This window comes from Actinia tenebrosa, unplaced genomic scaffold (assembly GCF_029948245.1).
Source record: "Actinia tenebrosa isolate PJP-AT-01 unplaced genomic scaffold, QUT_ActTen_1.0 PGA_scaffold14__42_contigs__length_11649687, whole genome shotgun sequence".
Taxonomy (NCBI): Eukaryota; Metazoa; Cnidaria; class Anthozoa; order Actiniaria; family Actiniidae; genus Actinia; species Actinia tenebrosa.
The window spans coordinates 10,695,366-10,711,614 of record NW_028292574.1 but is presented as its reverse complement, the minus strand read 5'-3'; the positions used below and the strand labels follow the sequence as shown (position 1 = coordinate 10,711,614).

At 40.4% G+C, this 16,249-nt stretch overlaps 1 protein-coding gene across 6 annotated transcripts in view; it reads right to left on the bottom strand.

The window, feature by feature from the left end:
* The window catches only part of LOC116308533 (N-chimaerin), a 39,980-nt gene extending 26,342 nt beyond the window's left edge, over window positions 1-13,638 (bottom strand). For 3 of the 6 annotated variants that reach the window (XM_089029476.1, XM_089029474.1, XM_089029475.1), the window contains exons 1-5: window positions 11,609-11,920; window positions 11,427-11,482; window positions 9,257-9,288; window positions 505-618; window positions 83-138 (exon numbers count right to left, since the gene is read on the bottom strand). In XM_089029476.1, coding sequence (XP_088885602.1) covers window positions 83-138; window positions 505-618; window positions 9,257-9,288; window positions 11,427-11,482; window positions 11,609-11,693 — 343 coding nt within the window. In that variant the 5' untranslated portion in view covers window positions 11,694-11,920. Of the gene's footprint in view, window positions 1-82; window positions 139-504; window positions 619-5,264; window positions 5,347-5,745; window positions 5,806-9,256; window positions 9,289-11,426; window positions 11,483-11,608; window positions 11,921-13,335 lie in introns of those variants that run through there. The other 3 variants (XM_089029477.1, XM_089029478.1, XM_089029479.1) reach the window with 3 other exon arrangements.
* Window positions 13,639-16,249: the final 2,611 nt, after the last annotated feature.

Here is a 16,249-nt window from a genome sequence, read left to right as displayed (position 1 = left end):
CATCTTTAGATTTTCCCCCACATCAACAGGTTAAGTAAACCTTTTTTGGGTTAAGTAGGCAGCAGTTCCTTAAGTCACTTACCAACATAATGCATGCCATCATAATATAACCTAAAGTGCATTGAAGCCCCTCCAAACCTGAAGGGCAAACCACAAAAATACTTTACTCAGTGTAAATAGTACTGGATTTGATACAACCAATAATTTTATTGGTACCCTGAAACAACTTCTGGGATGATCAAAGTTAGGGCATGGCTAACTTACAGATCACACCCTGTAACAAAATCTGGGTTGATCAAAGTCAGAGCACTGCTAACTCAAAGATTAAATTGGAATTTAGCATGTTGGGTTTTGTGGAAGGAAAAAAACTAGTGAACCTGGAGAAAAAACTTCAAATAAAGGGTATCCAAATCCTCCTCCAGGAATTGTGTCTGAGACCCAAGAGATAAGAGGCAATGGATTGCCACTACACCTCACTTAACTGCCTACTTTGCATTTGCATACCTCATTGTTAAGGTGTAGCTTCCTGGCTGGCGCTGGCTCTCTCTCACCAGGTAACACCCATCTTGCCCTTTGACTAACTGATCAGCTTCTTCTCGAGATATTGATCCATGAAATCTGTCAAAAATAGCAGTTAATACACAGGTCTCAAGCATGATGACGTTTTATACCTACACCTAAATTTATTATCGATAGTTTTTTGGTTATGCTAATTTTCACTATTGTCTTGGTATTCTCAAAGTAGTTTTAACATTTGAATATGAAATTAAGATTGGATATTTTGAAAAGAATTAGTATCACCCTTTTTTCATGAGGGTAGTGTGACAGAGTCAAAAGACACTATTTTGGACAGTAATTATTTAGTCATAAATCTATATTTTTAATTAGGAATGCCTCGTGTACACATAGGAATGTAATTCTTTAGTTAACTGTTTGCGTGGAAAATGCGTAAGCAAGAAATAATTTCCGTACGTAATTACATTACAGTGAGTCATGCCTAGGTTTGGCGCTTGTTTACGTAAGTTCGTGTTTGGGACATCCTGTTTGCGCCTAGGGCGTGCAACATTGCGTAGGATGTGTAAGGTCTTAAGAATGCAGGTTTTCCCATAAAAGTAGGCCCAAACTAAGCTTAAATCAGTGTAGTAAAAGTTCTTGAAGACGTTGCACATATCAAGACAAGGAATTCTCTACAATGTAAAGAGATATCCTGTAATCTCGTTCCCGTTTTTTTTTTGTCATGTATTGTAAAGTTGTGTGAATTTTTCAATAAATTCTTTTGTCAAAACCACTTGCAATCTGATTCATAGCTGAGCGCCTTGCCGCCGGTTACATTTTTGGTGTCAGAAGTAGGATTGCAAGAAAGTTGACATTAGTAGTTACTGATTATTTACCAACGGGAACGAGACTGAAATCATGGCAGAAGAAGCTGTGGCTGCACTCACAGAGCAATTGGCTGCACTCAAGGCACAGCTGGATGGCATGCAGGCTGAAGGAGGACCCCCTGCCCAACCTGTTCCTGCACCAGTGGTAAAAGTGACAGTGCCAAGGGAGAAGAAGCTGAGAAAGTATGCTGGTGGCAGAGACGACAAAGTGCTTGAAGACTGGATAGCGGATGCACAGAGGTCTGTGGCTGCCCAGAAGTTAACTGGTCAAGAGGCGGTGGATTTCCTGTACCATAGCTTAGAAGGTGCGGCTCGAGATGAAGTTCGACTAAGGCCTGTGGATGACTGGACAGACCCGGATGGCTTCTTCAGGATTCTAAGAGACGTCTTCGGGGAGAAGCTCACCAAGACCCAGCTTCTCCAGAGGTTTTTCGCCAGAAAACAAGGTGACAGGGAGCCCATCCAGGACTTTGCCCATGCCCTGATGTCAATGGCGGAGCACATAACCAGAGTACACGTAGGAGCCCTGGAAAACAAGGACCAGAACCTCAGAGACACATTCGTTGAGAACTTGCGTGACAACCTGTTGCGCAGGGATCTCAAGCGCTATATCAGAGAACATCCCGAGAAGACCTTCAACGAGGTGAGGCAAGAGGCCTATCGTAGCTCGGAAGACACAGATAGAGGAGCACATCGCCATGCAGCGGCCAAGGAGGTGTTGGTGGAGAGCAACCAAGTAAATGCCATCCAAGAGCTTGCAGCAGGACAGAAGGCCCTGGTGGAGAGGCTCATGCAGCAACAAAAATTGCTGGATGAGCAGCAGAAGCTGCTAACCCAACTTACCATGAAGTTAGCAAGCCCATCACCACCACGAAGTCCCCCACGTGGTCCGAGGAGATGTTACAACTGCCATGAGCTTGGACATCTTCGGCCGAACTGCCCAAAGCCCCTGAAAGACAAGGCACCAGCAGCACCACAGAAGGAGTCAAACTCTAGCTCTCCACGGCAGTGAGCCACGCCGTGGAGAGGAACTGTAGTGGCTCTAACTCTCTTTTTCAGAACAAAAAGTTTGTCGGGACAAGTCCCACAGTGGTGGCGAGGATTGGCGGAGTACCTGTGAAAAGCTTAGTGGATACGGGCTCCATGGTTACCCTCATCACCGAGTCGTTCTACAGGGAAAAGCTACAGCCAACCCTAGGAGACCTACACCCTGAAACAAGATTACTGCAGCTGCGAGGAGCTAACGGTTTGGACATCCCTTACATTGGATATATCGTCGCTGCAGTAGAGATCGGAGGAGTGGTGGTCCCTGGGTGCGGCATCTTCATCACGAAGGACACAGCAGCCACTACAGTCATGCAGAGGAGGGTACCTGGCCTACTGGGAACCAACGTTCTTGGGCAGGTGCCCCAATACCAACAGATCCTGCAAGATGAAGAGAAGAAGAGTAAACGTAAAACTGGGTTCGTGAAAGTAGCCGGCTCAGACAAAGTCTGGGTCCCTGCTTTCACAGAATCTGATATCTTGGTCACAGGCCCATCATGGGGCACTGATGCTGTGATCGAACCCCTTGGTGTACCAGTAGAAGGAAACCTCACCGTGGCCAGTACTCTCGTGGATACTACCAAGACGTGTTACTATGTCAGAGTTGCCAACCAGACGGCAAAGGACATATGGCTAAAGCCGAGGACGCGGATTGGAATTGTGCGAGAGGGAGAGATGGTCAAGAGAGGAGAGCAGTTGGAGTTCCTACACGAGAATAACATGGTGACAGTGTGCTGTAACCTTAGTGCTGACCCTCAGATGCCACCCCAACGGGAAGCTGTGGGCAAAGTACGTTGGCAAAGGATACAGACACCCCCTCACGGGATTACCCTGGAACATTTCCCCGGGACGGAACTTCAGAGGGAGAAAGCTCTCCAGATGTTCGAAAGAAATGAAGAGGTGTTTGCTTCATGTAAGGAGGACCTTGGCTGTACAAAGACAACATATCATCGCATCTACACAGACGATGATGTGCCTGTCACAGAGCGTTACAGAAGGATTCCTCCAAACCAATACCAGGAGGTGCAACAGCATCTACAAGACTTGCTAGAAAAAGGAGTGATATGTCCAAGTGAGAGTAACTATGCCTCCCCAATAGTGCTTGTACGAAAGAAGTCTGGAGCCTTGAGGATGTGTGTCGACTACCGGAAGCTGAACCAGAAAACCAAGCGTGATCAGTACCCCCTACCAAGGATAGAGGAATCACTGGAGGCACTGCGTGGCGCAAAGTACTTTTCCACCATAGATCTGGCATCAGCCTACAATCAAGTTGAAGTCCATCCTGATGATCAGCACAAGACTGCGTTCACAACGCCCATGGGTTTGTTTCAGTACACTCGGATGCCGTTTGGACTACAGAATGCCCCAGCGACCTTCCAAAGGTTGATGCAAGGAGTCTTCCGAGAGGACATACTTCGCACCCTGATGGTCTACCTGGACGACATCATAGTCTTCTCATCCACCATTGAAGAACATCTTGAGCGGTTGGAAACGGTATTCAGTAAGCTGAAGCATCATGGATTAAAGGTTGAACCAACCAAGTGTCAACTCTTCAGAGATCGGGTGTCCTACCTGGGGCACGTGGTCTCTGCTGACGGTGTCGAGACAGACCCTGAAAAGACAAAGGCAGTTAACGAGTGGCCAGTTCCCCAGACAGTGCGCGATGTGCGATCATTCCTTGGTTTCGCGTCTTACTACAGAAGATTTGTCCCCAAGTTCACTCAAGTGGCAGGTCCGCTGCACAAGTTAGTTGCTGAGCTCGGGAGCGGAGGAAGTAACAAGACCACCCGGAAGCAGATTGGAGTACTGTGGACAGAAGAGTGCCACAAGAGCTTCAACAAGTTAAAGAATCTACTAACCTCAGCACCAGTACTGGCATACCCGGACTACACCAAGCCCTTCATCCTAGAGACGGATGCGTCCAACGAAGGATTGGGAGCCGTGCTGTCCCAAGAACAGGACGGAAGAGTCAAAGTGATCGCTTATGCCAGCCGAGGCCTGAGAGGTGGAGAGCGAAACATGGAGAACTACTCATCGAGGAAGCTGGAACTACTAGCCTTGAAGTGGGCTGTATGTGAGAAGTTCAGGGAGTACCTGCTGGGATCGAAGTTTGTTGTCTACACAGACAACAACCCGCTGACATACCTACAGTCAAAGAGTAAGCTGAAAGCTGTGGAGCAGAGGTGGGCTGCAGAATTAGCAAACTTCAACTTCACGATCAAGTACCGCCCTGGACGTCACAACCAGAATGCAGATGCTCTAAGTCGCATCAACCGAGATGAGGAACCAACCACAGTTGAAGTAAGAAGTACACTAGCCTACTCTACCAATACTACAGACCTACCAGAAGAAGTACGTCAACACTTGATGGTATCAGCAGCGTTCATAAGCAACACACAGACAAGTGCACTGGAGGAGCAAGCAACCTCATTCCCAACCATACCTCTCACAGAGATCCAACGACTACAGCAGGAGGACCCACGTATCAGTCGTCTCCTCCACTACCGAAACCTTGGACGTCGGCCAAGTAAAAGGCAAAGCCAACAAGAGACAAGGGATACAAGGAAGTTGCTTAGTCACTGGAACAGGATCGAGGAAAGCCATGGAGTTCTCTACCGCCGTACAGGAGTCGGACAAGGAAGAGAGCTGCGGTTACTGCTACTCTCCACATCAATGAAATCACAAGTACTGAAGGGTGCGCACGATCAATGTGGACACCAAGGACAAGACAGGACAGAACAGCTCTTGAGGAAAAGATGTTGGTGGCCCGGTATGCAAGGAGATGTGAAGCAATGGATCTCAAATTGTGAAAGATGTGTCATTGCCAAAGGATCCTACCTTCCAGTCAAGACGCCGATGGGCAGCCTACTAGCTACTAGGCCATTGGAAGTGCTAGCGATGGATTTTACCTTGCTTGAGCCTGCAACAGATGGAAGAGAAAATGTCCTTGTGTTAACAGATGTGTTCACAAAGTTTACAATTGCTATACCTACCTGTGATCAGAAAGCTACAACCGTAGTCAAGACCCTGATTAAAGAATGGTTCCTTGTGTATGGAATCCCCCAAAGAATACACTCTGACCAAGGCAAGTCATTTGAGGCAGAACTAGTCAAGGAGTTGTGTGCAGTGTATGGAATTAAGAAGTCAAGGACAACCCCCTATCATCCTCAAGGAAATGGGCAGTGCGAAAGATTCAACCGTACACTACATGAGCTTCTAAGAACTCTACCAGCAGAAAAGAAAAGAAGGTGGCCTGAACACCTGAAAGAGTTATGTTACGCCTATAATGCTACGCCACATGCAACGACTGGATACTCACCCTTTTACCTGATGTTTGGTCGAGATGCCAAGCTACCTTTGGACATTCTACTTCCTGATGATGACAGACAAGTGAAAGTAGACAACCAGCAATGGATTACCAAGCACCAGACTCGTCTACGAGAAGCTTATACCACTGTGACACAAAACTTGAAGGAAGCTGCTACCATCAGAAAGAAGATCCATGACCAGAAGGGCAGAGCACTGGCCGAACCACTACAAGTTGGAGAGCGAGTACTCCTTCGCAACCGTAAAGTCAGAGGAAGAAACAAGATTCAAGATAAATGGGACAACCAAGTGTACAAAATCGTCGAACGAAGAGACAACAATACATATGTCGTTGAAAGAGCTGATGGACATGGAGGAGATAAAGTTGTTAGTCAAGGAGAAATGCAAGTGTGTCCAAGACCAATGCTGGAGATACGAGGACGACACAAGCAAGCTGACAGGTCTAGACAAACATGTACTGCATCGCCAGAATCATCAGATGAAGAAGATGACATTGGAGGAATGACAATCGCCTTTCAACCAATGACAGAACCAGCTGAACCTGATGATGATGATGATAGTGATGATGCGTCTGAGGAAGAACTGGCTGCACCTGTACTCCGACGTTCCACAAGGACAACGGCAGGCCAACACAGCAACCTCTATAATCTTCCAAGATCCGCACTCCAGCACTGACGAGTCCACCTGCGTATCATTGTTCCTGAATTTGCTCGAGGACGAAGCAAACAAAAAGGAGGGGCAAGTGTGACAGAGTCAAAAGACACTATTTTGGACAGTAATTATTTAGTCATAAATCTATATTTTTAATTAGGAATGCCTCGTGTACACATAGGAATGTAATTCTTTAGTTAACTGTTTGCGTGGAAAATGCGTAAGCAAGAAATAATTTCCGTACGTAATTACATTACAGTGAGTCATGCCTAGGTTTGGCGCTTGTTTACGTAAGTTCGTGTTTGGGACATCCTGTTTGCGCCTAGGGCGTGCAACATTGCGTAGGATGTGTAAGGTCTTAAGAATGCAGGTTTTCCCATAAAAGTAGGCCCAAACTAAGCTTAAATCAGTGTAGTAAAAGTTCTTGAAGACGTTGCACATATCAAGACAAGGAATTCTCTACAATGTAAAGAGATATCCTGTAATCTCGTTCCCGTTTTTTTTGTCATGTATTGTAAAGTTGTGTGAATTTTTCAATAAATTCTTTTGTCAAAACCACTTGCAATCTGATTCATAGCTGAGCGCCTTGCCGCCGGTTACAGTAGCACTTAATAGCCAGTGGCTAACAAACCTGTGGCCCTCATTCCATGATCGAATTGGAATTTAGGAGTTGATTTTTGCGGAGAGAAAACCCGGAAAACCCTCAAAGCACAGGAGAGAACCAACAAACAACTCTACTCATATACAACACCGAACCCAACGGGATTCGAACTTGGGTCGCATTGATGAGAGGCGAGCGTTCACACCGCTACGCCACCCGTGCTTTCCGTAAAAATTAGTGGTAGCTGAGGCATGAAACATTGTTAGGGTTAAGGTCTATTATCAAGTACTATTCAAAACTCTGTAATGTTCACTGCCAGACCTAGATTAGAACTTAGCCAAAATTTATTGTGAATATTCTAATATACAGCATGAAGATGCTGAGCTGTAAAAGGATTTCATAGCAGCCATGTTACAGGACAAGAACGATGCAATGATTATACATGGGAAAAAATTCATTTTCCAATAAAGAAAATTCAACATTAAATCCATATCCCTTTGCTTCACTCTTCACTGGTCCCCTTGTCACATTTCCCTTTTCTGTAATGCTATTTAGGCATCGTTAATGGAGTGGAATGGTTTGGAAATTCCATAGAACAAAGCTATTGTTTTGCCTTTGATGTTGAACTGTACCATCACGTGTTACTGACCGTGCACAATGAACCAAAGCAAGTATATGGCTAAAAATAGTCATTTCGTTATTATTTTCATGTATGAACATTTCGAAAGTGAAAACTTTCATTCAATCACCACAAACTATGGGGATAAATATTTCCGCTGCGCAGATACAACTAAGTTACTAGATGATAAATAAGAAAGCATGAAAAAATGCAATTTCCTTTTAAATAAACAATTTGTATTAATCATATAGGATTAATTAACAAATAACAAGTATTTTAGAACGTTTTTTAGGGTTAAAAACTTCTATATTCCCGAATACTATGAACAAACGGAGCAACTTTTCCTTTTCTGTGCACCATCAACATCATATAACAATGGATAAAGAAAAAGTCTAGGTTAGTTCCTTGTGTTTCACTAAAATTTTCAAAATTAAAGTGAATTTGGCCAAGAAAATCCAACTTAAAGTTTATGCAAATGAACACAGTTTTTTATCAGATTTACAACACTCTTCACGGTCGTGATTTCTGTTGTGTTTTCCTCATGAATTATTAATGAGTTTGATAATAACATTTACAAGCTACATGACCTGCACAGATAACAGCCCATTTCTTACAACTAGCCACATTGCTATTTGAGCAATAAGATACCAAATTTTTCTAACAGAGTGGTAAGAGGGTGGGGGGATGTAGGAATAATGTTTCAAGGGGGGAAAGTGGTGAAATCTCATTTCATGCAAATAATAAAATGGCCATTTCCTGTTTCAAAAAATAAACCGAGTAATTTATGTTTCATTGAATGAGTCCTTGCAGAGTAAACTAGTTTGAGCTGTACTTGTAAGTGTATAAAGCATGTTGAATACCATGTAATAAAAAAGGTATACTTATTTAGCTGATACTTAATTCGGACATTAGTCCTTCTTTATACCTGTCTAAGGAAGGACTAACGACTGAAATGACATAATAATATAAGTTAAGCACTGGACCTTTTCTTCTAATAAGACGTTAAATGTTTCCTTTTGGCTTTTAATCCTTTTCACTTTCTCACATTAAAAAGAGCCAAATTTTTTTCATTTTTTTAGCTGTATAAAAAAGACTTGAAACATCATTTAAACTGATAAAATTTCAAACAGTTTTTTTTGCAAGGTACAGATTTACTTCAATATATTTGTATTCTAAATAAAGTTATAGAAGACTATATTATATGTAAGAACATGTATATTTGCTCAACATTTAGCTAGAGTAACCGTTAATCATAAAAGATTATCCAAGATAATTATAATCCAAATAGCAGGCTTTAGTATATTATAGTCACCAGTTAAAGTCTAATGATTTTTGGTTTATGACCTATATTATAACGTGCTTGACATATGCCTGGACATGTGTGAAACAGAAAAGTATAGCCAAATTTACCTTGAAAAAATGGAACAAAAAAGGACATTTTTCATCATCAGTCATTTTGATCTACTGGTTCAAAAGGAGTGAAAATGCTATGGAAGTTTAAACATTCATAGGTATTTTTCACAGGTTTTTCTCATGTTCTCATCCAGTAGTGTACATTGTTAGCTACTCTATTGTACACAATCATATATATTGCTTATCTCTGTCAAAAAAAGTACAAAGAGAAATACTTACTCCTTTCCATAATGTCTTGGCTTAGCAGAGATCTAATCAAATATAAAAAATATTAAATTAATATACTAATAATAATGTGACTAATAATAATGTGATTCATATCAAATATACTAAGCAGGGGTTGCAAGCTCCTGCCACTCTCAGTGTTGCTTGTGAGAAGATGTTTAGTTGGTGTGTTTGTTTGTTTGGTTCTCTCCTGTACTTCAAGGGTTTTTCTCCTAAACTTCTAAATTCTAATTTAATGTTTAGGCTTTCACCTAGGTGAAGACTAGCTCTGTTGTGATTGTCCCATGCGGATACAACAGCTAAAGCTTAATAGATAGAAATAAATAAAAAGTAATAATGATGCAAATTATGCAAATCAAAAATTATGATACTCTACATTTTAACTTTTATTTAAAACTGTCAGGCTCATGATTTATTTTATATAGGATGGCAGGGAAGTATTTGTGAAGTTTGTTTGTGATATCTGTGATATAAAAACCCTAAATATAAAATAACCAAGTTCTATTGTCGCTCTGATTGGTCCAAATGCCATTTTATAAGAGAGTATCCAAAATGCTCATGTCATTTTTGCCTGACATGCAATCTGAATTTGAACTTTCATAGGAAAAATAAAACAATATTTTTCATTGCTATATTTCGTTATTTTACTTCTTAAATAACTGTGTGCTCTAGTTGGTCAAAATGCCATTTAAGATGATAACATCTAAAATGCTTATGCTATATGCGTTGTGTTTTCCTACGTTTTTTTCTCGGCATCCCACTACCTTGTTTAGATCAGAGTATCTAAAACAGACAACAAACTTTTTTGTATTTCTTAAATTAAGTCTAAATTCTTGGTACAGACAGTATTGATGGAAGCAGAAAACAAAGGCCACCCAGAAATAATAGCTAGCTTTCTGAGTCATGGATTTATAAAAAGGGTGTATTTACAGCCTGAGTTTTGATTATAATTCATATGAACAAATGTGCAAATTGGCTGTTATTACCGGTAGCTTGATGCTGTATTGTGTAGTTCCAGGAAACATCCATACCCCCCCTTCCCAAGGAAGAATTTTTTTCAAATGCCCCCTACCCCCAGAGATTGCAATTTTCTTCCATGTGAACTCTGTAATTTTGTTCTTTCTCTGACCCCCCTGCCCCTTGAAAATTCAAAAATTCCTCTGTGGGGGGTAGGGGGTAGGAAAGTTTCTGGAACTACACATGTGTATAAAAATTAGAGCAGGAGCCATATTGGTATATGTAATAGGACGCCATGAGGAAAATTCCGAGGCCTTACAAAATTGGACGATTTGGCAGTCAGAGGAATTTTTCGAGTCTAATTATTTCTTGATTGGGGAGCATGAAATCCCATTACCTATTAATTATATAGCTGCCTTATTAATCCCATATCAACACGACCTGTCCAATTAAGAAAATAATTGGACAGTTACCTATTTGGGATTAATGAGAAGCTGTATAATTATTGAAGTAACATGATTAAGCCATAATATATACGTATATATATAGTATATACAGTAGGTTAGATATGTCAAATATAACCAAGAGGAATTTTAAGATTCATAAAACAAGTATTACATAGTTGGTTGGCAAAATTATGATATTTATCACATATTTAGGTTCAATATCTGCAGTGTGATGAAGGTTCATGCTGTAACTAAAAACCATATCCGTGAAGTGATATGATATCCTTTCACGGTAAACTGGAAACTGTGAGTTTCGTTATGGTATTGACCCTGAATGTGTAATTAACAATTACATTTTATCTTATGTTAAGAGCCTGATATCTTAAATTTTCATTCACTTGTTTTCCATATCATATTGCTCACTCACTCGTGGACTTGCTTGCTTGTGATATGATATGGATACTCGTAAATAAAATAAAGATGTCAAGCTTTATAATGTGGCAATCTATACAACATTCAATTAATTACAAATTAATACTATGAGAGACCTCAAGCTGTACACTGTATGCAAAAATTAACTAATATTGATAATGTCATTCCCAAACACACCACTACGACTCTGTTTACATTCATCATTCACCTTTTGTAAAGTAAGTAGATGGAAAAAAGTGAAAGAATTTAAATGAAAACAGGTAATATGTGGGATTAATGTTAGGAAGGATTAATCACAAAATCCATGACAGAGAGATTTAGTATTTTACCTCTTTATTGCATGGAATCCCGTTGGGTTTTGGGGCTTTTTGCTGCAACTGATACACTAGAAGCAAAACAAAACAAAATAGATATAAATAGATAAACGACTGGAATCGAAATTTGTCATCACTAATTGGTAATAATAAATCTTATGTGTCTCCTAATGAAGATCATTAATTATATAACTTACAGTATGATTTCCACACGGGTTGTTCATCTTGTTCAATTGTATCATACACACGTCCTTCAACTAGAAAAACAGATATATTTAGCATTAACTTAAAACTCTTTTGTTTATAAGAGTGAAAGGCCAACAGATAAATTCTGATCTGTCAGGAACTAAAGAAGCTTTAAAGCAGTTGGCAAATACGCAAATCTTAAAGGGCCACTTGGACGAAAATCGCTCCAAAATTAAAACTCTTTCATTCGAGCTGGAACTTTGCTGAAATAATCTAGAATACATTAAGAACCTCTCACTGAAATATTTTTCTAATATTCGAAAGGGAAGGGCCAAAATTTTACGATTTATTTTCGTCCGCCATTAATTTCTTTGAATCACAGAATTCGACTCAAGAAGACTGGCACGAGTACTTATGACGTCATTTACTCAACCCAAACCAAAACATTGGTGGGTAATGTACGTGCCATGTTCGTAAAACTCGGTTTATTTGGTTTATTCAGAAAATATATAATGTTTCATTCGGTTTCCTAACTACTATATGACCAAATAATGTCTAGGCGCTGAAATTTTTCAGTTTCAATAATACTGACGATCATAATTCGAAAATTTCAATACATCTCGGCACGCCAAGAATCACAACAAAGTAGGACGCATGGACGAGATTCTAGCGGTTCCATCGCGCGAAGTGACTGAGATATTCGGGATTTATTCGAATCATTTTAAGGATAACAATTTTTCAAGGCATATTTACATACGAGGGCAAAGAGCAACCCCACAATTTGTGTCCGCGAGACATCCGACACAATGAAAGAAAAATCTACGAGCTGAGTGACAGACGCCGCTGTCGCGCGAGTAATAAATAAGAAACCTTTGACATGTTCTATTACAAAGATGATATTAGATAATCGTATGTTTGTACCTATTCAATGCATAATAAACATTTTGAAGCAAATAATAACCGTTCTGTAGTAAATCAGCTAGGAGAATTACGAGCTCACATTCTAAATTATTCGGCACGTAGATCTAAGTATATTGTCACAAATCTTTATATCACAACGCAGAATTCAAAAGGCAATCGGTTGTTTTCATAACATCAATCACTATTAGATTACATTGAAACTTCAAATTTAAGATCTTTATATCATGGACAGTACGTAGCAAATACAAATAATGAAATGAACGTAAGGAATTTTTATGAAAACCTCTTCCCAAGCATTGCTTCTTCTTCTAGTTCGGCTTCATCTCCATACATTATAACTTATGGTTCTAACTCTTCAGGATTGACAAAGCGAGCGTCCAAAGGAGTTTCCATCATATTTGAAGAGGTATCAAAGGTTTAAAAAAAGTCTGTTTAGAGATTCTTTTCACGATAACGCGTTTAAAACATCAAATAAACTTCAGGTAATCTAACAAGAAATGCATAGTCAAAACGACGCTAACATGACGGTGTTGAGTAAATGACGTCACAGCGTAAAACTGCTGTACATAATGACTCGTTGGCCGTGACACAAAGAAATTAATGGCGGACGAAAATAAATCGTAAAATTTTGGCCCTTCCCTTTCGAATATTAGAAAAATATTTCAGTGAGAGGTTCTTAATGTGTTCAAGATTATTTCAGCAAAGTTCCAGCTCGAATGAAAGAGTTTTAATTTTGGAACGATTTTCGTCCAAGTGGCCCTTTAAATAGCGATGGACAAAAAATGTGAATAAAATGCGAAAAAATACAATCACTAACCTTGTGCCATTGCTGTGGTGTATGCTTTCGATCGGCTTTATTTTATTTTACTTTCCTCCTGAAACAATCGTTTAGTAATACAATTTAGTCTACGAAGGTCATGTTCCAGTTGGCTTCTTTTTACGCTTGAGTGTCACTAGTCACAAGCTACTCGAGCAATCCTACCAACCAAACATTGAACAGGCTGTTCACTAAGGTTGGCTTCTTGGCTGCTGTCGAGTGTGGGTAACAGGAAAATGAATTATTTGTGGGAAAGGAAAGAGAACTTGCAAACAGCTGAGGGGATGTGGTTCACAGAAAGAAAGAAAGTAACGGCGTGTCTGGTGGTCAGCGGCTTATTTTGCAAATGTCTCAGGGGAGGGGTGGATAGGGATGGCAAGATTCCATGTCTTGACCGGCTTATAAACTATTCCATATCGCCACACATAATAGAATCAAACATATAATTACTATTCTTCTAAATATGGCAATTGAGATGCATTTTTACTCAAATGTAAGAAACAATTTCTTCTATAGTCCCATCCATTATACTCACAGGTAGCCCATGCACGGCCAATTTGCCAAGCCCGCTGATTTCACAAGAAGTTTTTGAGGAAGCATTCATTCCTTTGAATGCTATCGATACCTACTCACAGATCGAATATGAATTTGGTGTTTTCGGTTTTGCGGAGGGAGGGAAAGACTTAACAAACTTTACTCATATACCGGATGCGCGTGTCCAAGTATCGAATTCTGCCTCAAGACCCCGGCCAGAGATAAGACTGTGAGTGTGCACCGCTCTACGCTCAAACTTAATTTCCTAAATTATTAGCTATTAGGGATCATTGCCCTGCGAGTAGACGTTATTTTCCTTCCTCGTGGGGTTCATAGGGGTAGAAATCTCACGGATCCTACCTATTGCCCTTTCAGTCCGTTTTCAGTGGCAGAAATCGACTGATTCTATGACCGAAAAAGAGCTAGACCACTACTCAGTCAAGAGTGCTCCGTGTCCTTGTCTCAAATACTACTTGTCATACATACCTTATAATTTCACGTTCTTGCTCCCTACTGATCCAGAAGATTTCTCCTGCTTGATCACTCTTGAATTCCCATTTATAACGATCCATTCAGGTGGGAGTTACGTGAAAGCCAATTTTTTTCAGTGTTTGTCGTGTGAAAAGTTCCCCACCTACTTCGCTTGCAGGAATAAAAAACCTAGCTGACATTAACACTGAACGGGTCACTGTGAAACAGGAACCCGATTATCTTGTCAATAAGATGGTACACAGCCCAGCTTCAACAGAACTGAAACAATAAAATAGAACTTTTTAAAGTTCAAGCAAAATCAGACTTTAGGCATTTTAAAAATTTATTCATTTCTATAAATTCGAAATAAAGCGCGGGCTTTGAAATGGTATATTTATGTGCTGATCGCAAGGGGTTGATTTAAACATGGGTAAGTAAACTGTAGCTACATATCGACCTCATTGCTATCAATAAATGTTTGTGTTAATTTTTGATGGATGAACACCCTCTGAAGGCTAAGGAAGCCATCTTTTCTTTGTATCCATCAGTTTTTTTGTGTGGGCAGGGCAAAAAGGCAGGGGTAGTGCGCTACTCAGTTAATTAAAAGCTGCTAAGACTTCCTCAGCCCCATCTGAGGGAAGTCATCCTAAACTGTTATTACCTCTGATTTATTGGAAAGCCCGATAACTAGCTGAAATGGAAACTGCGGTTTGGTAGGCGTTTAAATTCAGGCCAAAGTGCTCGGTTATTGCTCTTGAAGCAAATTACTTATGATAATAGACTACGTCGGTACCAGAGACAGGGTTTTTAACGTTTTCTCATATCAGCCTGAACATGTACATATGCCAGTCAATTCAATTACGTCCAGTCTGATGTAGCCTGCGTTCAGCCGGTATAATTTTTCGAGAGAAATTATACGGGCTGAACGCAGGCTAGTCTGCTGTGGATCGGCACAAAAAACTGAGATGAATTGATTGTTTGCCAACCTGCCTAAACCGTTTATTACACAGGCGATTTTTTTGGCGATTTGCAGCGCGATTTCCACTGCGATTCTTGCAGTGATTCGCATGCGACCATAAATCGCTCGTGCATAAACTACCGGCTATTTTGGAGCGATTTGATAAATTCACGTCGCCGATGAATCGCCGCTATTTTGAACATGTTTGAATTTAGTGCGATTTTTTCTGCAAGAATCGCAGTGGAAATCGCACTGCAAATCGCCGAAAAAAATCGCTTGTGTAAACGGGCCCATTAACAGTCGATCCAATAAATTTTTTCACTGGTTAAGATTTATTCTTTAGATAGCGCTATCCACCCTTCGTACCGGGCTCTGATATACGGTTGTATATCTGAAAATGAAGATCCAAATTAGTCAAATGTAACAACGCGCGAGGCGGCGTATACATCAAGTATGCATCTGACTTCATCTTCAACACAAGGTCACATAGATCGGATTTCGTATGACTGTGAAACGGCACGGCATGTCATGTCAGGATCTTGCCCTTGTACAACATCTTTACTAAGTCATTACAAAGCACAAGATCATTATTTCATCCAATCAAGATGCTCGGACAAGAGCTGACGATCACGGCACGGCGCGTCAGAGAAGTGGGAATAGGAGAAAAAGATTTTGTGCTGTGGACTATCTACTCGAGTGCAACATGAACAGATAGCTTATTAAGGCAGCTTATAAACGCGCCTATAAACTGTTATAATGTTAAAGCATTGATAATATTATAAAGATGAAGTATCAAATAACATTATCGTCAATTATTTTCGTCAAAAATAGCCTTAACTATACAGTAATTTGGATTATTTGATCCCCGAGTCAGTAAATCAAATTTTTTGAAATTTCCTTTTGTTATCAGTATTTACATTTTCTCTCCTTTCTTTTCCTTTCTCTTTTTTC